The 27,552-nt window shown below is 40.4% G+C and overlaps 1 protein-coding gene and 1 pseudogene across 1 annotated transcript; one reads left to right on the top strand and one right to left on the bottom strand.

Annotated features, from left to right (window-relative positions):
• Window positions 1-27,316, top strand: MTFMT (mitochondrial methionyl-tRNA formyltransferase). Its single transcript, XM_025390360.1, has 9 exons — window positions 1-226; window positions 2,574-2,783; window positions 6,227-6,349; window positions 8,389-8,491; window positions 9,740-9,815; window positions 13,803-13,894; window positions 24,122-24,200; window positions 25,380-25,462; window positions 27,055-27,316. Exons 1-9 carry the CDS (start codon window positions 27-29, stop codon window positions 27,232-27,234), a joined length of 1,146 nt encoding a protein of 381 aa, XP_025246145.1. The 5' UTR covers window positions 1-26; the 3' UTR covers window positions 27,235-27,316.
• Window positions 2,941-3,785, bottom strand: LOC112627743 (annotated as a pseudogene).
• Window positions 27,317-27,552: the final 236 nt, after the last annotated feature.

The raw sequence follows: 27,552 nt of genomic DNA, 5'->3' as shown, positions 1-27,552 counted from the left end.
AGAGCGGGCCGCCGGCAGCCTAGGCGATGAGGGTGTTGGTGCGGCGCTGTTGGGGTCCTCCGCTGGCTCATGGCGCTGGGCGTGGGAGGCCGAGTCCCCAGTGGCGAGCGCTGGCCCGGCTCGGCTGGGAGGACTCCAGAGTCCGCGAGAAGCCTCCCTGGCGGGTGCTCTTCTTCGGCACGGACCAGTTCGCCCGCGAGGCGCTGCGGGCGCTGCACGCCGCCAGGTACCCGGGCCAGGGATCCGGGGACCCGGCCGCTGAAGGCCCCCAGGCCGCGCCCGGGCGGCCGGCCCCGAGGGTTTTGGACTTCTGGTCGCGGAAAGCAGGGGCGCCATAGCGGTGTGGGCCCAGATCTTGGCGTCTCCCGGCGCCCGGAAGGTGCGCCATTCCCGCCGGTCAGCCTTTGGGCGCCCAGTCCCTGCGGTCTGCGACCCCCATTCCCCGCCGCCTCTGTGGGTTCTCCAGACGCCCCGCCACCCACGCTGTGCCTAGCCGGGGCCAGGCGCTCTGCCTGCATCCCCCGGGCCAGTCCCACGGCCTCCTTGCCTGTTTTGCGTGTGGGGAATCCGTGGCTCAGAGAGGTGATGCGATTGCCGAAGGTCATCAGCCGAGGTGGTTCGGACTAAAACCCGGTCCCACTTCAAAGTTCTCCCTGCTTTGCATTTCCTCCTCCTGCCGCCTTCCTTAGGCACACCCATGTCTTGCTCTTTTGCTCCCCCTGTGCTCCTTGTATACAAGGACATAGTCCACAAGCTTCCTGTTTTCAAAAGGATAAATTTATAAATCAGAACTGTTAGGTATACATTTAGTATTCATAATATTTAACAAGTCTTGTTTACTGGGAAAGAAAATTATTTGAAATCCAACCAGTCCTGAGAGTCCATGGTATGTGGTGGCAAGACCATATTTACTTCTCTCTTTTTCCCAATTAATGTTTTTTATTTCCCCATTCTGTTTTTTCCTGACGCAGTCCCCCTTCCACTTTTTTTGTCATCCCTATCTCCTCTTCCCTACAAATACGTCACTGCAGCCCCTCATGTATTGAATCCTTCGTCAATCCCCTGTGTGGTTTTCCTCCCTCTACACACCCCTCTGTGCACACACCCGGCAGGAAACCCTGTGTTCCCTTTGCACATCCTCCATGTGCTGTTGTCACATGCGTCTCTCACTGCATTTATACATTTATACCAACACTTTTGTTTTTGTTTGTTTTTGAGGCGGGGTCTCGCGCTGTCGCCCAGGCTGGAGTACAGTGGCCAGCTCATAGCCCACTGCAGCCTCGACCTCAAGGATCAAGCAGTCCTCCCACCTCAGCTTCCAGAGTAGCTAGGACTACGGGCGCGCACCACCACGCCTGATGTTTAAATTTTTTGTAGAGGCGGGTTTTCACCATGTTGTCCAGGCTTATCTCAAACTCCTGGGATCGAGCGATCCTCCCACCTTGGCTTCCCGAAGTGCTGAGATTACAGGCATGAGCCATCATTCCTGGCCTATCCTGATACTTCTGATGATGCTTCACTTGGCAGCTCCATTATTCCTGTGCTTGCTTTATAGTGCCCCAGGACATACTCCTCATAACTCCTCAACATGTGCATACAATACCTGTTTAATAAATATACCCCCCTGGGTACTAGAATACTATGCAGCAGGTAAAAAGTATGAGGTAGTGCTACATGTACTGCCGTGGAATGATGCCCATGTTATGTATTTTTGTTTTTTAAAAAGTAGTGTAATGATATCATGGTTATGGTAAAAAAAAAAAAAAGTTCCATGGATTCAAAGGATATACAGTGAAAAGTTACTTCCTTCCGCCTCTCTTTAGTAGTTCCCAGTTCCTTTATCCAGAGACAGCCACTGTTTTCAGTTCCTTCTAGAAATGTTCAGTGCAAATACAAGTATATGTATATGTAACCCATTTTTCAAGAAGACTCACATCATGGCATAAATAGCATTGTTAAGAGGAAAAAAATGCAAAGCAGTATGTAATATCCCAATTGTGTAAAGTATCCATACTATATATGTTTCTGTATGCACAGGAAATCCCTAGAATGATACTGTTCAAACAGTAGCCACTAGCCATGTGTCGCTCTTTACATTTTAAGTAATGAAAATTAAATAAAAAATGAAAACTGAGGCCGGGCATGGTGGTTCACGCGTGTAATCCCAGCACTTTGGGAGGTGGAGGCAGACGGATGACTTGAGGTCAGGAGTTTGAGACCAGCCTGGCCAACCTGGGGAAATCCCACCTCCGCTAAAAAACACAAAAATTAGCTGGGTAATTAGCTGCCTGTAATCCCAGCTACTTGGGAGACTGAATCAGGAGAATCACTTGAACCACGGGGGCAGAGGTTACAGTGAGCTGAGATCACTCTACTGCACTGCAGCCTGGGTGAGAGAGTGAGACTCCATCTCAAAAAAGAAAAAATGAAAACTCAGTCTCTCACATTAGTTTTAATCATTTAGCCCTAAATGCTTCATGAGTTTAATCATACACATTCTTAGCGATATGTGAAGTCATTTTAGCTTTGAGTCATTGCCTTAACACTCATACTTTTCTTCCAATCTAACTTAGGGAAAACCAAGAGGAAGAGTTAATCGACAAACTGGAGGTGGTCACAATACCTTCCCTATCACCAAGAGGACTGCCAGTGAAGCAATATGCTGTGCAGTCTCAGCTTCCAATATACGAGTGGCCGGACGTGGGATCTGGAGAATATGATGTTGGAGTAGTGGCTTCATTTGGCCGACTTTTGAGTGAGGCTCTTATTCTTAAATTTCCCTAGTAAGTTTTATTTGTAAGGAAATACAGTATAGAAACCTTGGTCTTTATAAATGGGCCTTGTATCTAAAATGTGATAATTTGAACTCCAGTTATGCTTTGTGTAATTTTTTTTTTTTAATTTTTACCATTTTGTTTTTGTGTACATGTTTGCTTAAAGTCAATTAATTTCTCTGCCAGGTTCAGGTAACTGAAGGGCCTTTGTAAGTAGTTTATATTGTTTAAACCCAAGGTATGCTGCAAACACAGTCTGGAACACAATAAGAAATAACATCTTTCTAAAGACAGGCTTAGACACTTGAATCCAGTAACTTAAGATGTTTCCTTTCTCTAGTAACAGAGTTGATTCATACCAGGCTGCTAGGCCTCCAGTCACAGGTATAGACAAGAAAACAGGGTATAGACCACCAAAAGCAAGACCAACCAATCCATTCTCTGTTATGGTACAGGTTTCACAATTCAAATCACCTGTATTCGAAGGAAAATTTACAAAACTTTTGTAAGCTGTGTTTGTTGTAAGAAAAGGGATCACTGCCATTGGTAAGTCAGCAGCTATAAGAGCCTGTGCCATGTTCAAGACGCATTGAAAAAGACTATTTGCTATGAGGCCACAGAGGGCAGCATTAAATCCAACATATGCTGATCCCTGTTCAGGTAGATTCCGTTCTGCTTGTGGAAGCTGGTTAATTTTTCTGGTTATGACATCAAAAATTGTTAAGTTTTCCTTGATAGTATTGGATTTATGATTTTCCGTCTTGAGCCTTATGCTCTTCTCCCAGCAGCTGGTGTGCCTCCCCAGGTCATCTTCAGCCATGCGGGGGCTCACTGAAGCCTTTGCTCAACTTGCCTGGGTATAGCTGCATTTGGCTGACACATGACTCGGCCTGATATTTTCTTTTCAAGTACTAAAGAACATTTTATTTGTGGCATGAGTTGTCAAAATGTATTTAATTCCTTATCACCCTCTGTAAGCTTTCATCCACCTTCGTTTAAATTCCATATATATGCTGAAAACACCCAAATTGGTCCCTCTAGCTCAGCTCTGTCCCCAAAGTCTAGTCCCCTAATACCTACTGCCTCCACAGCTCTGCTTGGATGTCTGATAGCCGCTTTACATTCAAGATACCCAAAGCATCTCCTAAAATCTTTTTCTCAGTAAATGGCTACTCCATCCTTCTAGCTGCTTGCACCAAAATCCTGGAGTCCTGCTTGATTTGTTACACCCCATATCCCATCCATCAGTAAATCCTATTGGCTCTGCCTTCAAAATCTGTGTGGAATCTATCCGTATCTCATCACTTCCACTGCTGCCACTCTCGCCTACATTACTACAGAAGCCTCCTAACTGGGCCCTTCTTCTGTCCTTGGCCCTCTCAGTCTTTTACCAATCCAGCAGCCAAAATGATCCTGTATTTGTTTATTTATTTATTTCTATTTTATTGTTTTTAGAGACAGAGTCTTGCTGTCACCCAGGCTGGAGTACGGTGTTGCTGTCATAGCTCACTGCAGCCCCAGACTCAAGGGATCTTCCTGCCTCAGCCTTCTGAGTAGCTAGGACTATAGGAATGTGCCACCAGACCCAGCTCTTTTTTTTTTTTTTTTTTTTTAGAGACAGGGGTCTCTCTACGTGGCCCAAGCTGGTCTCAAACTCCTGGCTGCATGTAATTTTCCTGCCTTGGCCTACCAAAGTTTTGGGATTACAGGCATGAGCCACTGTACCCTGCCTCAAAGTGATCCTTTTAAAACATAAGTCAGATCATGTCACTCTGCTCAAAATCCTCTGGTAGTTTTCTGTCTTACTCAGAATAAAAGTTAGGCCAGGCCTAACTGGCCTCCCAGCTGTGCCTTGAACTTGCCGAGCATTTACCTTCTTCGAGATCTTTGTACTTAATGTCCCCTCTGCCTGGAATGCTTTTCTCCCATATATATGCATAGTTATTTCCTTCTTCATGTTCTTGGTCAAGTGAAAGCTTTCTCTGACCACTACTAAAATTGTAATCTGTCCACCTCATATTCCTCTTTGCTTTATTTTCTCCGTAGCCCTCAGCATCATCTGGCAAAACCTTTTACATATTTTGTTTTTTCTTGCTTATCTCCCACTCTTTGTACATAAACTCCCTGAGGGCAGGTTTTTTTTTTTTTTTCTATCTGGTTCACTGCTGCTTGTATGCCTAACACTTAGAACAGTGCCCACACATGAGTGTGCTCAGTGAATGTTTGTTGGATTGGGCTGAACAGTGAGACTTAGAATATAAGACTTTCTCATATGTACATGCTCCCAAGTGCACAGAATCATGCTGATGGAGGCATCATTAAACTAATGACAGATTAATAAAGTATTTAAATTGCACATGAGTGGATGATAGGTATATTGGGATAAACAGCAAAGGTGAATGGATCATTTGGTGGGAAGCTTATTTTAGGCTGGGCGTGGTGGCCCACGCCTGTGATCCCAGCACTCTGGGAGGCCGAGGCAGGTCACTGGAAGCTAGGAGTTGGAGATCACCCTGGGCAACATCCTAAGACCCTATCTCTACAAAAAATAAAAAAGTATCTGGATATGGTGGATGCACTTGTAGTCTCAGCAACTTAGGAGGTTGAGGTGGGAGGATCTCTTGAGCTTGGGAGGTTGAGGCTGCAGTGAGCCATCCAGCCTGGGCAACAGAGTGAGACCCTGTCTCAAAAAAAATTTTTAAATAAAGAAAGAAAAAAAAGAAAAAGCTTATTTTAGGCAGTCTGTATGTAAACCAAGTGACGTGAGGATAGTTATGTGACTAAACTATAAAATTAGAATTGTTCGTGAGATGCATAATAGGGTTTGAGTGGTTCTCTTATAGTCATAAATGCATTTTAAAATTTTATTTAAAAACTCCCAGACATCATGGGCTGTTGTAGAACATCTTTTTTGTTTGTTTGTTTGAGACAGAGTTTCGCTGTTGTTGCCCAGGCTGGAATGCAATGGCGTGATCTCGGCTCACCACAACCTCCGCCTCCCGAGTTCAAGTGATTCTCCTGCCTCAGCCTTCTGAGTAGCTGGGATTACAAGCATGTGCCACCACACCTGGCTAATTTTGTGTTTTTAGTAGAGACAGGGTTTCTCCATGTTGGTCAGGCTGGTCTCAAACTCCCGATCTCAGGTGATCTGCCCGCTTTGGCCTCCCAAAGTGCAGGGATGACAGGCGTGAGCCACCGCACCCAGCCAGAACATCTTTAGACAGCGAATAGTTGTCCTGGTTCTGTTTTTAATTAAATTTCATTGGTTTCTTACGATAAGAGAATTAACATCTAACTTTTTTCGTTTCAGGTGATACAAGACTTAGATTTAACTGTCAGTTTTTCCAAATTTCTGGGAAAGTTTCATAATGAAAAGTAGCATAATAGCTTAGGTACTGGTAACAAAGTGGTAAAGCCCACTGACATACTAATTTCTGCATCTTCTAACTCAGTGGCATATTGAATGTCCATCCCAGTTGCCTCCCGAGATGGCGTGGCCCAGCCCCTGTAATCCATACAGTGCTTCACGGAGACACAGTTACTGGAGTAACAATTATGCAAATTAGACCTAAAAGGTAGCATGTATTTTTCTTTCTTGAGATTTTTGTGATTTTAAATGTTGATGTCAGCCTGTTTGGGGTGCAATGGATGAATGGGTGGTGCTCACTAATTTCTGTGACTCCAGAGTGCTTCTATTTGCTTTTATATCCTTTCTGTTTTCTCCTGGATTCTAACATCAACTATATGTGTTTTGGTATTTATGTAGGGTCTCTTTAAAGTTCATGTGAAAATTTTAATTTGTTAATTGAAATCAGTTATATTATTCATACTTGGATTTCTATAAAAGATATTATATAAATGAGAGATGGATTTTTGTATGTTAATTGTTTTGAATCTTGGTTTTGCTGGCCTTGGTTTCTAAACTATGGCCAAAAAATTTTTGGAACCTGAAATGAGAATATATTGTATATCAATATGCAATATAATTGTCCTAAAACATTCATTTTGTCCTGTCATACCTACAGAACAATTTAGAAACAATTTAGAACAATTTTTTAGGAACAATTATTTAGAATTACTTGAGGAGTTTATTCAGTCTCTGCCTGTTACCACCTAATTTCCCCTTAGAAAAGCATAATTCACAAGCTCACAAGAACAACATGGTATCTGGGATTTGCTTTAACTTACTTCAGAAAACAAGAGAGGGAGTAGATGAGACAACAGTGGCAAAACTTTGGTAGTTCTAAAATCTGAGCCAGGCATGGTGGCTCATGCCTGTAATCCTAACACTTTAGGAGGCCGAGGTGGGAAGATCATTTGAGTCCGGGAGTTCAAGACCACCCTGGGCAACATATAAAAAATAAAAAAATTAGCCAGGTGTGGTGGTACACACCTGTAGTCCCAGCTACTCAGGAGGCTGAGGTGAGAGGATCTCTTCAGCCTAGGAGGTTGAGGCTGCAGTGAGGCAAGATCACGCCATTGCATTCCAGCTTGGGCGATGGAGCAAAAACCTGTCTCAAAAAAAAAAAAATCTGAATGATGTGTATATGATGATTCATTAGACTGTTCACTCTGTTTTTGTGAATGTTTGCAATTTTTCACAATAAACATATTATTAAAGCTCCTAGGTTAGAAATAGAATTAACAAAAACACAAAGCAAAAAAATTTAAATAAAGCATATTTCTCATGAAAACCTATGGCCAGTGTTTACAGAGCTTGATGTAAAATGTGTGGGAATGCAAATATACTTGCATTTACTTTTTTTTTTTCTTGAAGTGAAGTCTCACTCTGTCACCCAGGCTGGAATGTAGTGCAGTGATCTCAGCTCACTGCAACCTCTGCTTCCCAGGTTCAAGCGATTCTCCTGCTGCAGCCTCCCGAGTAGCTAGGACTACAGGCACACGCCACCACACCCAGCTAATTTTTTGTATTTTTAGTAGAGATAGGGTTTCAGCATGTTGGCCAGGATGGTCTCGATCTCTTGACCTCGTGATCCGCCCACTTCGGTCTCTCAAAGTGCCGTGATTACAGGCATGAGCCACCGCGCCTGGCCCTACTTATAATCACCCATGGTGATAATCTAGGCAAAATTCTTATCCTTTGAGGAAGGGACTATAGAAAGAAATAATTATGAATATCCTAACTGTACTTCCATGGAAAATAAATTCTTTGCCTTATGCTTTTCATATACAGAGATTTTTTTCATGCTATTACTGATGGTATAATTTTTCTGTAATTGTAATTAAATTCCTGATACACAACTGTATCCTTTCTTTGCTTTAGGAAAAAAATTTAGACTCTAAATACAGGCCATATTTTGTTTTCCCATCTTTCAAACTGACGTATCTTCCTTGCTAATGGCTAACAGCCAAATTAATAGCCAGTATAAACTATCTTTATTTATTTATTTATTTTTTAAGAGCTAAGGGCTAGCTGTGTTGCCTAGGCTGGTCTCAAACTCCAGGGATCAAGCAATTCTGCCGCCTCAGCCTCCTGAGCAACTGGGACTACAGGCATGCAGACCACTGTACCCAGCTTGTATCTTTTTGTGTATAGACAAACATTGATTCAGGAAATAGTAATCATTGTTATTTACTTTTGATTTTTTGCTAGGTTTGATGTAGGTCCAATTCTCAAACAAGAAACTATTCCTGTGCCACCCAAGAGCACTGCAAAGGAATTGGAAGCAGTGTTGTCACGACTGGGTGCCAACATGGTAAAATTCTCCAATATCCTACTGCTTTTTACTCATTTAGTGGGTTTCCTAAGTGGTTTTGAAAAGAAGAACAATTTTGTGACTTCTAATTTTCCTGAAAACAAAAAAGGGTAGTTTCTGTCTTTGGCTTCCTAAAAATTAGTCTGGCATTTGTGATCTTATGTAAATCTTTGAGAATTTTACGAGGAGTAAGTACTAAATAAAGGCTTTCAAGTGAGACAGGTGATCTTATATGGCCTACTACATGTCATAGTGTGGCCTTAGACTATTCTTCCCAATTTCAGTCTTCTCACTTTCATATGTATACCTTGCATCCCCGTCAGAATGAACTAACAGCAACTTCCTAAGCGACTCTTAACTTTCCTTCCATTTCTCTGCCTGGCTTCAGTCATTTATGCTAGAATTCTGCTGACCGTTCTACCTGTAGATGATCTTTCTTCTCTCTGTGGCTTTGTATATATAGCTTATTGAGACTGCATGAGTAGGGTCAGGGTAAATGTTTAATGACTAAATTTATGTTTTCCATATGAATGGGTTAATTTTATACAGAGGAATATTTTTTTTTTTCCCACCTGTATAGATGGTGTTTCCTATTCTAGGCACTTACCTCACAAATGATCTTAATGATAGTGACTGCCATTTATTGAACATTGGCTTGTGTACTACGACTGTTCTAGATACTCTGTGGACTTTTTTTTTACCCTCCCAGCTTTGAGGTAGTTGTTGCTGTTGATTGTTTCACAGATGATGACATCGAAGGCCAGAGACAAGCTAAATAACTTTTCCACAATGAGACAGCTGGTAGGTGGTGGAACTAGGACTTGAACCCAGAGCTAGGTGACTCCATAGTACATTCTCTTATGAGATTTCACTGCCTTTTTACCCATGGGGTGAGAGTGTGTATAGCCAAGCACGGGCTCTCCCGATGCCAAAGCTTCCACAGCATTCTCTAGAAGTGAATCAATAACCTGTATCTACAGACAGCAGAATCTCTACTGAGGTTTCCCCAAGTAGACACCTATCCTCACAGCTTAAGCCAATGTACTACCTTGCCCTGCCACGTAGATCTTTTAAAGTTATAGGTTCAGCCTTGAAGAGCCAATAGTAAAGAAAAATTTTTTTTAAATTGAAAAACAGAAAAAGAAAAAAAAGAAAGTTACAGGTTATTTCATGGTACTGAATTGTAATGTGTTTCTGCTTTTGTTCTTATGTTCATTTTGAATATATCACACTCTTTTTTTTTTGTAGCTCATTTCAGTTTTGAAAAATTTGCCTGAAAGTCTGAGCAATGGAAGGCAGCAGCCAACAGAGGGGGCGACTTATGGTGAGTGGGGGCTGCAGACTCTCACATCTTTCTAAAGGTTCTGCTTGTCATGATAGCATCTGAACATTCTGACTTCTTAGCTGTACTTTTCCCTTAATTTTGATTGAGTGCCCACTTTTATGTGCTTTTCCACAGAATGGTAGAAAGCATTCTTTCTCCCTCTTAGCATATAGCCTCATGAAGGATTGAGCATTTTTTGCCAAATTTTTGATTTTGAAAATATTAAATAGAAAGACTGGTATAATAAACACCAGTTTACCCCAGAGTCAACAATTATTAATGTTTGTCCATATTTTCTTTCTTTCTATGTATTTAGTATGTGTATTTTAAATTTTGCTTATTCATTTGGAAGTATGAATCATGATCTTTCATTTCTAAGTAGTATGCTTTTCCTAAGAAAAATGAACAATTTCGTAATAGCATCCAATGTTCAATTCATCTTTAAGTGTTCGTAGTTGTCTAAAAATTTATTTTATAGTTGTTTTATTTTTCAAATTAGGATTTAGTTGTAATTAGTTGTTATGTCTCTTTAGTCTCTAAAAAAGATTCCTCTTTTTTTCCTCGCTGTATGTCATTGACTTTTTGAAGAGACCAGGCCAGTTATTTGATTTGTTTGCTTTCTTCCAGTGTTGTTTAACTTGTTCCCTATCACTTATATTTCCTATAATTAGTTCTAAAGGTTTGGCTGGATTCAGGCTGAAAGTTTTTGGAAAGAGTGTGTTTCAGTGATGTTTGTTTTCTTCTTCTTTTTTTTTTTTTTAGTAGAGTTAGGAGTATAAACATTTGTTTCAGTTTTTTAATTTTAGGGATTACTTCTCATTTTTTGAATATATAAAACATATAGCTGATTCAAAAGTTAATATACCTAGAGAAGTCTTACTTTTGTCCCCTGCAGTCTTTTTTTTTTTTTTTTTTTCTTTTGAGACGGAGTCTTGCTCTGTCGCCCAGGCTGGAGTGCAGTGGCCCGATCTCAGCTCACTGCAAGCTCCGCCTCCCGGGTTTACGCCATTCTCTTGCCTCAGCCTCCCGAGTAGCTGGGACTACAGGCGCCCGCCACCTCGCCCGGCTGGTTTTTTGTATTTTTTAGTAGAGACGGGGTTTCACCGGGTTAGCCAGGATGGTCTCGATCTCCTGACCTCGTGATCCGCCCGCCTCGGCCTCCCAAAGTGCTGGGATTACAGGCTTGAGCCACCGCGCCCGGCCGTCCCCTGCAGTCTTAAGGTATCACTTGAGTAAGCCAAGGTATCAGGTTGTACTAAAGCAAGTGAAGCTAAGTTTGATCACTTGGTTGAGATGGTGACCACCAGATCTTTCCAGTGTTAAGATGTGTTTTCCCTTTTGCAATTAGCAGATAATCTGTGGGGTAATACTCTGGCACTGTGCAGATATCCTGTTCACCAACAACCTTTCACATGATGGTTTTAGTACAGATTGATATTCCTTGCCCAAATGAATTATTTCACTATGGATTACAAAATGGCAATTTTCTAATTCCTTTTACATTTAATAGCTGGTATTGTTCTGGAAAGAAGAGTTTTTCCTCATTAATTGGAGATGAATTTTAGTTAATCCTAAAATGGGGACAGGGGCTTAATTCTTTCTCTTTAATTAGCATAAGAAGTTGATGCCATTAATTGCCTTCAGTTTTGGTGTCAGATGTGTTCTTTTTAGTATCATTTGACACGTAGATTTTCACTGATTGTGTTTTACAGTCGTAATTCTTTGTATTGATCAAATTTCCCATATTGCCCAGTGGGAGCCCCATATTGCCCATTTGGCTCCTACATTCTGTTAACACTCTTCATTTCCCACTAGTCTGGAGTGCGTCCTTGCTTCCACCACAGTAATGTCCCAGGCTCCCCTATGTGTCCTCTGGCCCACATTGAAATCTACCAGTGTGATTTCCAGGGAGCTCTTATTCATTTTAGTGGGGTCGATAGTTAGAGATCATCTGATACAACAGTGTGTGGCAAGATAAGATATCAGTGGACGAAACTAGAAATTACATTTTTAAAAAATATTTAAGTTTACATTGTTTATGATTCAAATTTATCATTAAAGGGTTTTCCTTATATTTTCTCACACTATCTTTTTTTAAATATTAACCTATTTATTTGCTATTCATAACATCATTTCAGCATTACAATACCAATATTAGTACTAACAGTAAAAATAGTAAGATTTAAGATTTCTTTGCAGTTTTCCTTTTTGAGCCTTAGAATATATCCTAAGGATATACAGTCAGATTACTGCCTTCAAAACTTCCTGGTAATGGTTATTTTTTCCATGTGGTTTTGTTACCTAGTTTCATACATAGTTAAGTTTCAGTTGTTTGTTTTTTTTTATTTTTTTATTTTAAGGGTTGCTTTATTTTCTTTTATGATTAAATTTTATTTTTTGAATGCATAAAATGTTTACATACTTCAAAAGTTAAAACAGCTTAGAAAGGTATACTCATAGAAGTCCTACTTCAGTCTCTCTATCTCATCTAACCCGTATTCCTCCCTCTATAGGTAATATTTTTATTAGTTTCTGATTTAGTCTTCCAGTGTTTCCTTTTGCCAAAATAAGCAAACACATACATAGTGTTATTTTTTATTTTTCCTTCACAAAAGGTGGCATAAAATACATATTCTTCTATGCCTTTGTTTTTTCACTTAATAGTGTATCTTGGCGACTACTTCCTATTAGTAAGAAGAGATTTTCCTCTTTCTTTCTTGCTTTTTTTTTTAGATAGAGTCTCTGTTACCTAGGCTGGAGTGCAGAAGTGTGCTCATGGCTTACTGCAGTCTCAAACTCCCAGTCTCAAGCAGTCCTCCCACCTCAGCCTCCCGAGTAGCTGGGACTGCAGGTACATTCCACCATGCCTGGCTAATTTTTTAATTTTTGTAGAGACAAGTTCTAACTATTTTGCTCAGGTTGGTCTTGAACTCCTAGACTCAAGCTATCCTCCTGCCTTGGCCTCCCAAAGGCATGCCTGGCTTCCTTTTTGTTTTTTTATGATGGCATAGTTCTCAGTTATGTGAATATATCATAATTTGCCCAACAGATGTCTGATTGATGGGCATTTGGGTTATTTCTAATCTTTTGCTATTTCAAATAATAGTACTAGTAAGATTAGGAAGATAACATGCACATAGTTATTTGTAATAGTATAGTAAAACTACGTGGAGTAGTTTTAATGTACCTTATTCCTGTCAGTAATGTTGAAGATCTTTTCACATATTTAAGAACTATTTGCATTTCTTTTTTCTGGGTAGTGTTATATCTTTTGCCCATTTTCCTATCAACATTTTGGTCTTTTTCTTTTCCGTTTTTTGAGTACTTATATTTCATAATAGAGAGATTAGTCCTCTCTGAGATAATTTGCAAATTCAGTTTGTCATTTGTTTTTTGATTTAACTTATGGCATTTCTTTTTGTCTCATTAAAAAAAAAAGTTTATTTTGGCTAGGCATAGTAGCTCACGCATCTAATCCTAGCACTTTGGGAGGATGAGGCAGGTGGATCACTTAAGGTTAGGAGTTCAAGACCAGCCTGGCAAACATGGCAAAACCCCTTCTCTACTAAAAATACAAAAAATTAGCCAGGCATGGTAGTGCATGCCTGTAGTCCCAGCTACTCGAGAGGCTGAGAGAGAATCTCTTGAGCCTGGGAGGTGGAGGTTGCAGTGAGCTGAGATCTTGCCACTGCACTCCAGCCTGGGTAACAGCAAAACCCTGTCTCAAAAAAAAAAAGTTTAGTCTCATTTCATAGTTAGAAGGGTATTTTCTACTCCCAGGATGTGAAGAAGTTCACCCATGTTTTCTTTTAGTATTTATGTGATTATTTATGTATTATTTTTACTTGATATATGAAAAATTTTGAACATATAGAAAAGTCGAGAGATTGGAATGAATTCTCTGGTATCTCTTACTTAGTATCAATAGCTATCAATTCATGGACATTGACCCTGATGTTCATTTTTGCTCTTGGCTTTATCTTATAGCCCCTAAGATTTCTGCTGGTACCAGTTGTGTAAAATGGGAGGAACAAACTTCAGAACAAATATTCAGACTTTACCGTGCCATTGGAAATATAGTAAGTTGGGAAGTCAGGTTGCAGTTTTGCCTAGTTGGTTTTCTATGTGTGTAATTTGCTTTCTAAATATTTTTATTTAGGAATAATCCCAAATGTATCCCAAATAAAAGGTTTATCTTAGGAACAAAACCTAGGAAACCTGAAATTTATTCTTAAAAATTCTTTCAAGTGTTTAAAGTGTTTATAGAGACCTTAGAATTCACAAAGCACTTTTAAATATATGTATATTGCAGTTTCACATAACCAAGTTTTACTATCCTACTTCATAGGTGAGGGGAAAGAAAATGAGATGACTAACAGGAATGTTCAGTCACTAAATAATGAACTTAAATCTTCTCACTCCTAATCCTGTGTTTTTTCCAATATGTCTTTCTGCCTTTGGCCAATGTTTTACAATCAGATTGTTAAATCATTGATTTCTACATATGGTACACCAAGTGTAGTAATATAACAGTTTGTTCAAATGTCTGAGTTAAATTCTCAGTTCATTGATAAATTTGTGGGGGTTTTTTCTTTCATTTCAATAGCTACTTGTGTTATTTGAACACTGGGCTTACCGTGTGTGTGTGTGTGTGTGTGTGTGTGTTTTGTTTTATTTTTTGAGACAGGGTCTGGCTCTGTCACCCAGGCCTGGCGTACAGTGGCAAAACCTTGGCTCACTGCCAGCTCTGCCTCCCAGGCTCAAGTGAGCCTCCTGTGACAGCCCCTGAGTAGCTGCAACCACAGGCGCACACCACCACACCTGGCTAAATTTGTCTTTTTTTGTAGAGACGGGTTTTTGTCATGTTGCCCAGGCTGGTCTTGAACTCCTGAGCTCAAGTGATCCGCTCTCCTCAGCCTCCCAAAGTGCTGGGGTTACAGGCATGAGCCACTGTGCCTGGCCAAGTGTGTGGTTTTTAATGGACCATCTCTGTTATTAATGTTGGGTAAAATGGGGAACGACCATTGGATATCTATAGCATGCTAAATTCTTCAATAAGGAGGATCACAGACTTATGTTATAGTTATTATCATCCCATTTTAAAGTTGAAGAAATTGAGGCTTAAAGTAGATAATGAATTGTTATTAAATGTTACTCAATGTCGTGTTGCTAGTTAATGAAAGTCAGTGTCAGGTTTTGAACGAGATCTGTCTTACTTCAAATCCTATCATTTTCCTGCTGCCACAGAGTGGCATTAGGAAACAAGGACTATAGGGCCAGACAGAGCTGGGTTCCATCTTGACTCTGCTACTTCCTAACTTTGTAGACTCAGGAAAGTTATTTAACCTCCGAGCTTTAGTTTGTTCATTGGAATATCAGGGCTGGTATAATGTATTTACAGCATCTTGTACAGTATCTGGCACACAAAAGGTACTCATTAAATGATAGCTGCTATTATTCATTCATTCATTAAACAAAATATTTATTGAAGGCCTATTATGTGTCAAGCAATGTACTAGGTACTATAGATACAGGTGGTGTGGGAGGACAGACAACAAATAAGCAAAAAAAAAAAAAAAAAATCAGGCCAGGCATAGTGGCTCATGCCTGTAATCCCAGCACTTTGGGAGGCTGAGGCAGATGCATCATCTGAGGTCAGGAGTTTGAGACCAGCCTGACCAACATGATGAAACCCTGTCTGTACTAAAAACACGCAAAATAATTAGCTGGGTGTAGTGGCATGTGCCTATAATCCCAGCTACTAGGAAGGCTGAGGGAGGAGAATTGCTTGAACCTAGGAGGCAGAGGTTGCTGTGAGCCGAGATCATGCCACTGCACTCCAGCCTGGGCAACAGAGCAAGACTCTGTCTCAAAAGGAAAGAAAAAAAGACTGGGCACGGTGGCTCACACCTGTAATCTCAACACTTTGGCAGGCCAAGGCAGGCGGATCACCTGAGGTCAGGAGTTCGAGACCAGCCTGACCAACATGGAGAAACCCTGTCTGTACTAAAAATACAAAAAAATTAGCCAGGCCAAGTGGCGCATGCCTGTAATCCCAGCTACTTGGGAGGCTGAGGCAGGAGAATTGCTTGAACCCAGGAGGTGGAGGTTATGGTGAGCCGAGATCGCACATTGCACTCCAGCCTGGGCAACAAGAGCAAAACTCTGTCTCAAAAAAAAAAATCAAATGGTGTGATGAATTCCTTGATGAAAATAAAAATAGGATCATGTGATAGAATAACTGGAGGTTATTTTAGATTGGTGATGGGGAAAGCCTTTCTTTGACACTTAAGCTGAGATCTGAAAGACAATAAGGAGCCAGCCATGCCTAGATCAGAGAAGAGCATTCCAGGCAGAGGAACAGCTAGTACAAAACCCAAGGTGGGCTAACCCAAATAAAGAATCACAAGAAAAGAAAACTACAGATTGATATCCCTGAATATAGATGCACAAGTCCTCCACAGAGTTAGCAAACCGAATCCAGCAACATATAAAAAAGGATTATACACGATGACAAAGTGGAATTTTTTTTTTTTTTTTTTTTGAGATGGTATCTCGCCCTGTCGCCTAGGCTGGAGTGTAATTGTGCAGTTTCAACTCACTGCAACCTCTGCCTTCTCGGCTCAAGCAATTATCCTGCCTCAGCCTCCTGAGTAGCTGGGACTACAGGCATGCAGCACCATGCTCAGCTCATTTTTTTGTATTTTTAGTAGAGATGGGGTTTCACCATGTTGGCCAGGCTAGTCTCAAACTCCTGAACTTGAGTGATCCGCCCACCTCAGCCTCCCAAAGTGCTGGGATTACAGGTGTGAGCCATCACACCCTGCCCCAAGTGGGATTTATCCCAGGAATGCAAGGTTGGTTCAACATATGAAAATCAGTCAATGTAACATATCATATTAGTAGAATAAAGGACAAAAGCTACATTACTGTCTCAATAGATGCAGAAAAGCATTTGACAAAATCCAACACATTTTTTAAAAACCTCAATAATAAATAGAAGAGCATTTCCTCAACTTGATAAAGGACATCTATGAAGACTCTATAACTAACATCATACTTAATAAAAGAAGCCAAGCACAGTGGTGGACGCTTGTAGTCCCAGGTATTTTGGAGGCTGAGCAGGAGGATTGCTTGAGGCCAGGAGTTAGAGACCAGCCTGGACAATATAGCCAGACTTTGTCTCTTAAAGAAAAAAAAAAAGAAAGAAAGAAAATAGAAGAAAGACAAAGCCTTTCCCTTAAGATCACAAAGAAGATAAAGATGTCTGCTCTCTCAAAGTTAAATGTCTTCTATTTAACTTTGTTCTGTTGGGGCAATTAGACAAGAAAAAAGAAACGAAAGGCAACCAAACAAAAGGTTGGAAAAGAAGAAGTAAATCTGCCTCTATTTGTAGATGATATAATCTTGCATATAAAAAATCATGAAGAATTTCCCAAAAAACTTTTAGAGCTAATAAACAGTAAAGAAGACCTAAGTAAATGGAAAGACCCCTGTATTCATTGATTGGATAAACTTAGTATTGTTAAGATGTCTCCACTCCCCAAATTGATGTACAGATTCAACACAATTCCTAAAAAAAATCCCAATTGGCTTCTTTGTACAAATTGACAAGCTGCTCCTAAAATATATACGGAATTGCAAGGGGCCCAGAATAACCAAAACTAACAAAATTGGAGGACTCATAGTTCTCAGTTTCAAAACTTGCTGCAAAACTGCAGTAACCAAGATAGTGTGGTACTGTCTATAGTTCATTGGAATCGAATTAAGGGTCTAGAAATAGGCCAGGCATGATGGCTCATGCCTGTAATCCCAGCACTTTGGGAGGCTGAGGCAGGTGGATCACTTGAGGTCAGGAGTTTGAGACCAGCTTGGCCAACATGGTGAAACCTCATCTCTACTAAAAATATTTACAAAAATTAGCCAGATGTGGTGGCATACACTTGTAGTCCCAGCTACTCAGGAGGCTGAGGCACAAGAATCGCTTGAACCTGGGAGGTGGAGATCACACCACTGCACTCCAGCCTAGGTGACAGAGTGAGACTCTGTCTCAATTTTTTTTTTTTTTTTTGAGACAGAGTCTTGCTCTGTCGCCCGGGCTGGAGTGCAGTGGCCGGATCTCAGCTCACAGCAAGCTGCGCCTCCCAGGTTTACGCCATTCTCCTGCCTCAGCCTCCCGAGTAGCTGGGACTACAGGCGCCCGCCACCTCGCCCGGCTAGGTTTTTTTTTGTATTTTTTAATAGAGACGGGGTTTCACCATGTTAGCCAGGATGGTCTCGATCTCCTGACCTCGTGATCCGCCCGTCTCGGCTTCCCAAAGTGCTGGGATTACAGGCTTGAGCCACCGCGCCCGGCCTCAAATTTTTTTTTAAAGTCTAGGAATAAACCCATACATTTATGGACAATTGATTTTTTTTTTTTTTTGACAAGAGTGCCAAGACAATCAAACGGAGAAAGAATAGTATTCTCAATAAATGGTGCTGGGACAACTGGATGTCCACAATCAAATGAATGAATTTGGACCCTATGTCACATCATATGTAAAAGTTAAAGAAGCTAAATGAATAGCTAAAACTAGAAAACTCTTAGAAGAAAATATAGGTGTAAATATTCATGATCTTGAATTAGGCAGTGGTTTCTTAGATATGATGCCATGAAGCATAAGCAATCAGACTAAAAATAGAGAAATTGGGCTTCATCAAAATTAAAAAGAGTTGTGCTTCAAAGGATACTATCAACAAAGTAAAAAAGACAGGCCAGGCATAGTGGCTCATACCTATAATCCCAGCACTTTGGGAGGCTGAGACAGGAGGATTGCTTGAGCCCAAGAGTTTGAGACCAGACTGGGCAATGTAGTAAGTCCCCATCATTACAAAAAGTAAAAAATTAGCTGGGCATCATGGTGCACACCTGTGGTCCTAGCTACTTGGGAGGCTGAAATGGGAGGATGCACTTGAGCCAGGGAGGTTGAGGCTGCAGTGAGCTGTGATTGCACCACTGTGTTTCATCCTGGGTGACAAAGTGAGACCCTGTCTCAAAAAAAAAAAAAAAAAAAAAAGACAGCTTACAGAATGGGAGGGAATATTTGCAAATCATATAACTGATAAGGACCTAATATCTAGAGTAAAGAACTCTTACAATAACTCTGCAGTAAAACGACAAATAACCCAATTAAAAATGGCCAAAAAGACTGAGTAGACATTTCTTCTTTGTTTATTTTTGAGATGGAATCGTGCTCTTGTTGCCCAGGCTGGAGTGCAGTGGCGCGACCTTGGCTCATTGCAACTTCGGCCTCCTGGGTTCAAGCGATTCTCCTGCCTCAGCCTCCCGAGTAGCTGGGATTATAGGCATGCGCCACCACACCCGGCTAATTTTTGTACTTTTAGTAGAGACGGGGTTTCACCATGTTGGCCTGGCTGGTCTCGAACTCCTATCCTCAGGTGATCCACCTCGGCCTCCCTAAGTGCTGGGATTACAGGCATGAGCCACTGCCTTGGGCCCTGAGTAGACATTTCTTTCAAGCAGGTACATAATATGAATGGCCAATAAGCACATAAAAGATTATCAACTTCATCAGTCTTTAGGGATATGCAAATCAGAACCACAATGAGATACCACTTCACACCCATTAGGATGGCTATAATTCAAAAAACAGACAAAAACTAGTGTTGGCAAGGATGCGGAGAAATTTGGAAACTTCATACATTCGTGGTACCATGTTTACCTCTAAAAATGGTGCAACCTGTGTGGAAAACAATTTGACAGTTCCTCAAAAAGTTAAACACAAAATTATCTTATGATCCAGCATTTCCATTCCTAGGTTTATACTTAAGAGAATTGGAAACATTATGCTCACACAAAAATGTGTACCTGAATCTTCATAGCAGCATTATTCAGAATAGCCAAAAAGTGAAAACAACCCAAATATCCAACTGATGGATGCATAAATAAAATGTGGTATAGCCATACAACGGAATATTATTAATACTCAGCCATAACCATAATCACATGCTATGACATGGATGAACCTGAAAAACACTATGCTAAGGGAAAAAACTATTTCACAACAGACTACATATTTTATTATTCCATTTATATGAAATGTCTAAAACAGGCAAATCCACAGGCTGGAGGAGAGAGGATAATGGGAGGTTTCTGATAATAGGTGTGTGTTTTTTGTGGGGAAGATGGGTGATGAAAATGTTCTAAAAATTAGGCAAGAAAAAAACGAGTGGCATTGGTTGAACGACTCTGAGTCTACTAAAAACCACTGATTTGGAAGCTTCAAAAGGGTGAGTTTTCTGGTATGTGAATTACATCTCAATAAAGCTGTCAAAAAAAACCAACCCAAGATGGGAAAGAGTTGGACATGTTTGAGGGACAGAAATGAGGCTGGTGTGGCTGGAGTATAGCTGGCAAGATGGAGAGTAGCTAAGGTGAGGTGAGAAGCAAGATTGAGTAGGATTGATGTGCAATGGGATGACATCAGAGGGCCATGGCAGGGGAGTAATAGGATTAGGTATGTACATTCTTAAAAGTTTGCCCTGGCTGCTGCTAGAGAGTGGAGTGAAGGTCAGTTAGGGAACTGGTTGGGCATGGTGGCCTTATACCTGTAATACCAGCACTTTGGGAGGCCAAAAAGAGCGAATCGCTTGAGCCCTGGAGTTCCAGACCAGTCTGGGCAACGTGGTGAAACCCTGTCTCTTACACAATATACAAAAATTAGCTGGGTATCGTGGGATGCACCTATAGTCCCAGCTACTCGGGTGGCTGAGATAGGAGGATCACTTGACCCTGAGAGGTTGAGGCTGCAGTGAGCTGTGATTCCACCACCGTACTCCAGCCTGGGCAACAGAGCAAGATCCTGTCTAAAAAAAAAAAGAGAAGAAGCTGCTGCAACTATAGCCAGATGACAGATGATGGCAGTTTGGAACAATGATAATAGTGGATAGAAAGGAGTGGACATCCAGACTATGCTTGGAGATAGAGTCAGTGGGATTTGCTGGTGGAATCTGGGAAATTAGGGCAAGATAAATAAGGATCATTCATCGATTTTTGGCTTGAGAAACTGGGTGAATAGTGGAACCATTTAATTGAGATGAGGATGTCTGGGGAGGAACAAATTTGGGAAGAGAAATCAATAGTTTTGGCAATGTTAAGTTTGACATATGTTAAGTTAGAAGACATTCATATGGAGATATCAAGTAGACAACTTCCTGAGATGCAATTTAGGCCAGTAGCTTGAAATCTCTTGGCACCTGTAACTTACTACATGGTGATTCTTACTCTCTGCAGTTTATCTTCACTGTACATGGAGAAAAGCTTTGTGCTATAAAAGACTGAGCCAGAAGGTGGGGTTTTGTTCCTAGAGCTGCCCTTTACTAACCAAGAGGAAGGCCCTTGTCTTTGAGCTTCTGCTTTTTTTACCTCTAAAGTGGGGTTAATGACCATGTACACAACTGTCAAGATCAAAGGAAATAAACTAGGTGAATGTAAATTCATGCAAACATACTATTTTGGCAGTAATGATGGCAGACACCAAAATGATTATATTCTTACCATCCCTTTCCTTTCCACAATGCTCTGTTGATAAGGTGAGCTTTACCTCCTCAAGAACAAGACTATATTCTGAGTATGTACCTAGCATGTTTATTACTCTCAGTAAATGGAAATCTTTTTTTAGTCAGTAAGCATGTTTCAAAAATATTTTGAGTTATTTAAAAGAAAAATATTGCACATATGAAAATTGTTTCAGAACTTTTATTGAAGCAGGCAAAAGAGAAGTGAGCCAGCAAGTTATAGAAGAGGATATGACATAGATACAACCGGTTATGAACCTGTTCTTCAAATTCATTTACTTATTTGATTTAATGTTCAAATTATTACAACAACCTAACTCTTCTCAAAGTTAAATACCCTCTTTAAGGGATGTCATAAAAAGAGCACTGTGCTGAGAATCAGAAAACAGGAGCCAATCCTGGCTTTGCTACTAACTAGCTGGGTCCAACCTTGGGAAAACAGCTGCATTTCTCTGAGCCTCACTCTCTTCATCTATGAAATAGAGGATTGAACTACAGTCTGGAAATAAATGCATTCAAATCAGAAATTTGAGAGAACTTATTTCCTGGTGTGTGTTAAATTTTATTAATATATTTAAATCAGGCTCTAGGATCTCAGGTATGTTGGAAATGTGTTACATGATAAAGGGAGGGAGGGGTAAGATGGATTATCTAGTAAATAGCATTGGGATAACTGTCCAACCATTGGTGGGGGAAACCCTCAAATCCTATCATTTAAAATCATAGTAGGCCGGGCGCGGTGGCTCAAGCCTGTAATCCCAGCACTTTGGGAGGCTGAGACGGGCGGATCACAAGGTCAGAAGATCGAGACCATCCTGGCTAACACGGTGAAACCCCGTCTCTACTAAAAAATACAAAAAACTAGCTGGGCGAGGTGGCAGGTGCCTGTAGTCCCAGCTACTCGGGAGGCTGAGGCAGGAGAATGGCGTAAACCCGGGAGGCGGAGCTTGCAGTGAGCTGAGATCGCGCCACTGCACTCTAGCCTGGGTGACAGAGCGAGACTCTGTCTCAAAAAAATAAAAAATAAAAAATAAAATAAAATCATAGTAACTGCTATATTATAACAATGCATATGTAGTTAACAATACTGTATGGTATATTTACAATTTGTTAACTGAGTAGATTTTTCTTACGCGTTTTTTACCTTAATAAAAAAATCAAAATATAGATGGATCAAGGATTTAAATATAAAAATAAAATCACAAGGACTAGAAAAAAGCACAACTGAATAATTTGACAATATTTAATAATCTTAAAGTGTGGAGTAAGCCTTTTTAAGTATGATATGAACCATCAAAGTCATGAGATAAAAGACTATATGAAAATAAAAAACTTATGCATGGAGAAAATGGCTGTCCCCAAGATTAAAAGTCAACAAACTGAGGAAAATATTCACAACACATATAAGAGTTAAATATTTTCTATATTTAGGAAATTAATGAGATAACCATCCCAGTTTTAACCAGGGCATAAACAGGCAGGTTACAGAGAAATAAAAGTGCACATAAATACATGGACAGCTCCTCAGCTTCACTAATAATAAACAGCAAGAGATTATCATATTTTTTTCTCACTTATCCAGGCAGTTTAGCAATAAAATGTTGATGCTGTTTAACCCAGGCATTCCACTTTAAAAACAAACAACCCCAAAACTATTATCCAGAAATGTATAAGTGCTCAAAGATATATCTACAAGGCTATTACCCTAGTTTATACTGTTATAAATAGCAATAAATTGAAAATAACTGAAATATCTCTCATAAAGATAGTTGTTGCATAAATTATGTATTCATAAAATAGGTTACTGTGCAGCAGAGAGAATGAAATAAATAAGTATGTACTGATGAAACATCAATGCTTTATGGTCAAATAACAAAAGTCCTTGTAAAACAGTATTGATGCAGGAATTTTTGCTCCTTAACTCAGCTAAAATCTGGGTTCTTGTCTCACAACCAGGAAAAATTAGGCATGTGGACACACTGAAAGGTGAGGAGAGAGGAATTTATTAAAAGAAAGCTCTCAGCAAAAAAGAGGGGATCCTGCCAACAGGCTTCCACCCCACAGATTGAATACCAGGCTACCACACAGGAGCTGAAGAGGCCAGGCTCTTCCCCCACATGAGGCACAAATTCCTGGTGGCTCCACCCCCATTCTTTCAGTGCTCATGCGGGCTCTTAGTCTGAGCCATGCCACATTGATTTATTTCCTTTACTGCACATGTGTTAAGGGACAGAATTTTTCACCATGGACATGTTTAGGCAAGCCCCCTGTGCATAATGACCTGGGTGGCATTTGACTGTCTCCTGTCTCTATCAGTGTGTTCTACATTTTTATAATAATATTTGTAGAAAAAAATACAAGGAAATGCACATCAAACTTAATAGTCATTAATAGAGATGGGAATAAATACAGAATACTATCATTTTCTAAAATCTTTTAACATAATTGATGTAATGCTTGCATTTTTTATAAGGATAATACATTTTTAATTGGAAATATTAGTATATTAGATATAAACATTGATTTAAAAGTAACATTTAAGATCTTATAAATCCTGGAAACACTGAGATAGAGTCGTGTTTGTGGTCTGTTCCATGAAACTTAGTGACTGAGTTCCCAATTCCTCTAATTGCAGGAAAAGTCCAGATTAACACAAAATAGTAGTTGAAAAGTGTCTGGGAGTTGAGTGTATTCCGTTGTCATACCTTCTTTGATTTTACTTGCAGATTCCATTGCAGACGCTCTGGATGGGGAATACCATTAAACTTCTGGATTTGGTAGAAGTTAACAGTTCAGTCCTTGCTGGTACTAACTTTTGAATAGCTAACGTGGAAACTGTTTTCACTGTAGTCTGTCTGGAAATATGTCTGTTTTATCATATGTCACAATTACTAAAAATAAGAATTCTTTTAGTTTGTTTCAGTTCAGTAATGATAATACTTTTCATTCACTTATTGTCTTATTCTTTGCAACACTCATTCTCATGTATTTTCTCATTTAATCATTACAAGAACTGGCCAGGTACGGTGGCTCACACCTATAATTCCAGCACTTTGGGAGGCCAAGGCGGGTGGATCACCTGAGGTCAAGAGTTCAAGACTAGCCTGACCAACATGGTGAAGCCCCGTCTCTACTAAACACAAAAATTTAGCTGGGCATGGTGGCGCATGCCTGTAATCCCAGCTACTTGGGAGGCTGAGGCAGGAGAGTCACTTGAACCTGGGAGGCAGAGGTTTCAGTGAGCCAAGATTGTGCCATTGCACTCCAACCTGGGCAACAAGTGAAACTCCATTAAAAAAAAAAACAAAAACATTACAAGAACCTGGGGAGTAGGCAGAGCAGTGTTCCCATCCCATTTTAAGCTCTGTGATTTCCTGCCTTAAGGTTTTCAGAGAGTGCAGAATGACTTGATTAGTTTCATTCTGGTGAATATTATAATGAAAATATCTGGGCAGCTCAGTGAAAATCTAGGCCAGAGTGTATTCGTACATCATGCCACAGGTCCATTCTAAGGCCCATCAGCACCCTCCCAATATGGTGGACAGAAGGAATGTGAGCCACAGAGGAAGGTGGTTTAATTTAGAGGTAGTTGGCGTTCCCCAGGAACCTAGGAATTAGGATTTGTTTGGGCAGGGATGAAAGGGCCAGATTAAATCCTAAACATCCCGTGTATATCCCCCGTTGGCTAGTTATTTCACCAAAGTGCTAACACAAAACTTGTAGATTCAGCATTTTAGGTGGTCACTGGGTAAAGGAATTACAGCTTTGTATGTTCATAGGCAGCTTTCCTTTGGGTTTCTGATGTACAGAGAGCACTGTGGCTTCCTTGTAAGTTTTGATTTACAAAGTCAGCATCATCAGCAAATGTGTTCTCTCCGGTATCAGTACTGCCTCCCTAGATGTTTTTTTTATTTTTAAGAAGTACTATGAAGTTGTATAATTGCTTTTCTCTCTTATATATCTTTTCTTTTTTCCATTCTTCAGACCCAAAATTAACGGGACAGGCTCTTATTCCAGGATCATTAATATACCACAAACAGTCACAAATACTGTTGGTTTATTGCAAGGTATGTTTTCCATAGTTTCAAGTTATCATAGTTGTTTTACTGTGTTTATAGTCTGTATCATTTATTATTTTTAGTTGGAACTTAAGTACCTGTCCATCAGATTTGGTCGAGACCATTTAATTTTCTCAAGAAATAGTGAAGTCTCTAGCATAATTTTTTGAAAGTGATGAAGTTTTGCCAAGGCATTATTATTACTCAATCAAAGAAAGAAGATTCAATAACTTGAGTGCTTTCTTAAAAGAACCCGTGTATTTTTAGTAGCCCAATTTAATTAACAGCTCTTGTGCTTGGTAACATAAGAGATAGTCATATTAAAATATTTGGCTGAACTACTACAGGACAGGGATCCTACGCTTTTACTACTTAACAGTAGTAAAGAGGAGATTTCTGAACTATTTAAAATAACTTTGGAATCATTATTGTTTTATAAGACCATGGTGTGTTCTGAGAAGTGTTCTATATTCCTTCCATTTCCTAGGTATTTTGCATCACATGGTGTTCATGTGAGATATTTCATACTTAAGAAGAGGTTTAGCCGGGCACGGTGGCTCACACCAGAAATCCAGCACTTTGAGAGGCTGAGGTGGGTGGATGACCTGAGGTCGGGAGTTCGAGACCAGCCTGACCAACATGGAGAAATCTCATCTCTACTAAAAATAGAAAAATTAACCAGGTGTGGTGACAGATGCCTGTAATCCCAGCTACTTGGGAGGCTTAGGCAGGAGAATCGCTTGAACCTGGGAGGCAGAGGTTGTAGTGAGCCGAGATCGCGCCACCGCCCTCTAGCCTAGGCAATAAGAGCAAAACTCCGTCACAAAAAAAAAAGGGTTTAAAATGTGTGATAGATTGACCTACAGACTATGAATACAAAATTCCATCAACCTCTCTTTGTCTCTCGTCAGCTTATTCTGGAACAGTGTTGGATGCATATGTCTTGCTGTCCTTTTCCAGGTCTATATATATGGGATTTTTTTGTTTGTTTTGTTTTGTTTTGTTTTTTTGAGATGGAGTTGCCCAGGCTGGAGTGTAGTGGCGCGATCTCAGCTCACTGCAACCTCCACCTCCTGGGTTCAAGCGATTCTCCTGCCTCAGTCTTCCAAGTACCTGGGATTATAGGCACCTGGCACCACGCCTGGCTAATTTTTGTATTTTTAGTAGAGACGGAGTTTTGCCATGTTGGTCAGGCTGGTCACGAATTCCTGACCTCAGGTGATCCACCTGCCTTGGCCTCCCAAAGTGCTGGGATTACAGGCATGAGCTACCACGCCTGGCCTATATATGTATTTCATGTTACATACCTTTTATTCTGCTCCCTTTGTATTTAAATACATTTATACAGGACTATACATTTGTTATCGCTCCTTGGTAATAAGCTTGTAATTTCGGTGGCAAAAACCGCAATGACTTTTGCACCAACCTAATAGAGTCAAAGAATTCTACGTGTTACTTAGTATAGTGCTATTTGCAGCTAGGCATTTAGTAAAGGTTTGTTGGTTTGTTGTTTCCGTGATAAAAATTGTATAAACTAATATTTACTTGGTTTTTTAGTTTTACCACCCCTGCCTATTCACTATTTGTATTTTGCCCTTTAGGATAGTTGGATTGGTGTTCGATCAGTGATGCTCAAGAAAACATTAACGGCTACTGACTTCTACAATGGATATTTGCACCCCTGGTACCAAAAAAATTCCCAAGCTCAACCAAGCCAATGCAGATTTCAGACTCTCAGACTTCCAACAAAGCAGAAGCAGAACAAAACTGTTACTATGTAACAATGCATTGAGTAGTTAGGAAGAAGATGGATAAAAACCTATTACGTATTTGTAATTTATTAAAAACCTTATTTACAAGGAATTATCTGGACTTTCTTTCTTTTTTTTTTTTTGGAGACAGAGTCTCACTCTGTTGCCCAGGCTGGAATGCAGTAGCACAATCTCAGCTCACTACAACCTCCGCCTCCCAGGTTCAAGCAATTCTGCTGCCTCAGCCTCCTGAGTAGCTGGGATTACAGGCACACACCACCACATCCAGCTAATTTTTGTATTTTTAGTAGAGATGGGGTTTCACCTTGTCGGTCAGGCTGGTCTCAA

This window comes from Theropithecus gelada, chromosome 7a (assembly GCF_003255815.1).
Source record: "Theropithecus gelada isolate Dixy chromosome 7a, Tgel_1.0, whole genome shotgun sequence".
Classification (NCBI taxonomy): Eukaryota; Metazoa; Chordata; class Mammalia; order Primates; family Cercopithecidae; genus Theropithecus; species Theropithecus gelada.
The sequence above is the reverse complement of the archived record's forward strand: the minus strand, read 5'-3'. Positions and strand labels throughout refer to the sequence as shown.

What these genes read in the sequence shown, in the direction of transcription:
- MTFMT (XM_025390360.1), top strand. Translation starts at nt 27, where the DNA reads ATGAGGGTGTTGGTGCGGCGCTGTTGGGGTCCTCCGCTGGCTCATGGC. An exon ending in ACCGTGCCATTGGAAATATA is followed by an intron (nt 13,895 to 24,121) that starts GTAAGTTGGGAA and finishes TTTTACTTGCAG; the next exon opens with ATTCCATTGCAGACGCTCTG. An exon ending in TACTGTTGGTTTATTGCAAG is followed by an intron (nt 25,463 to 27,054) that starts GTATGTTTTCCA and finishes TTTGCCCTTTAG; the next exon opens with GATAGTTGGATTGGTGTTCG.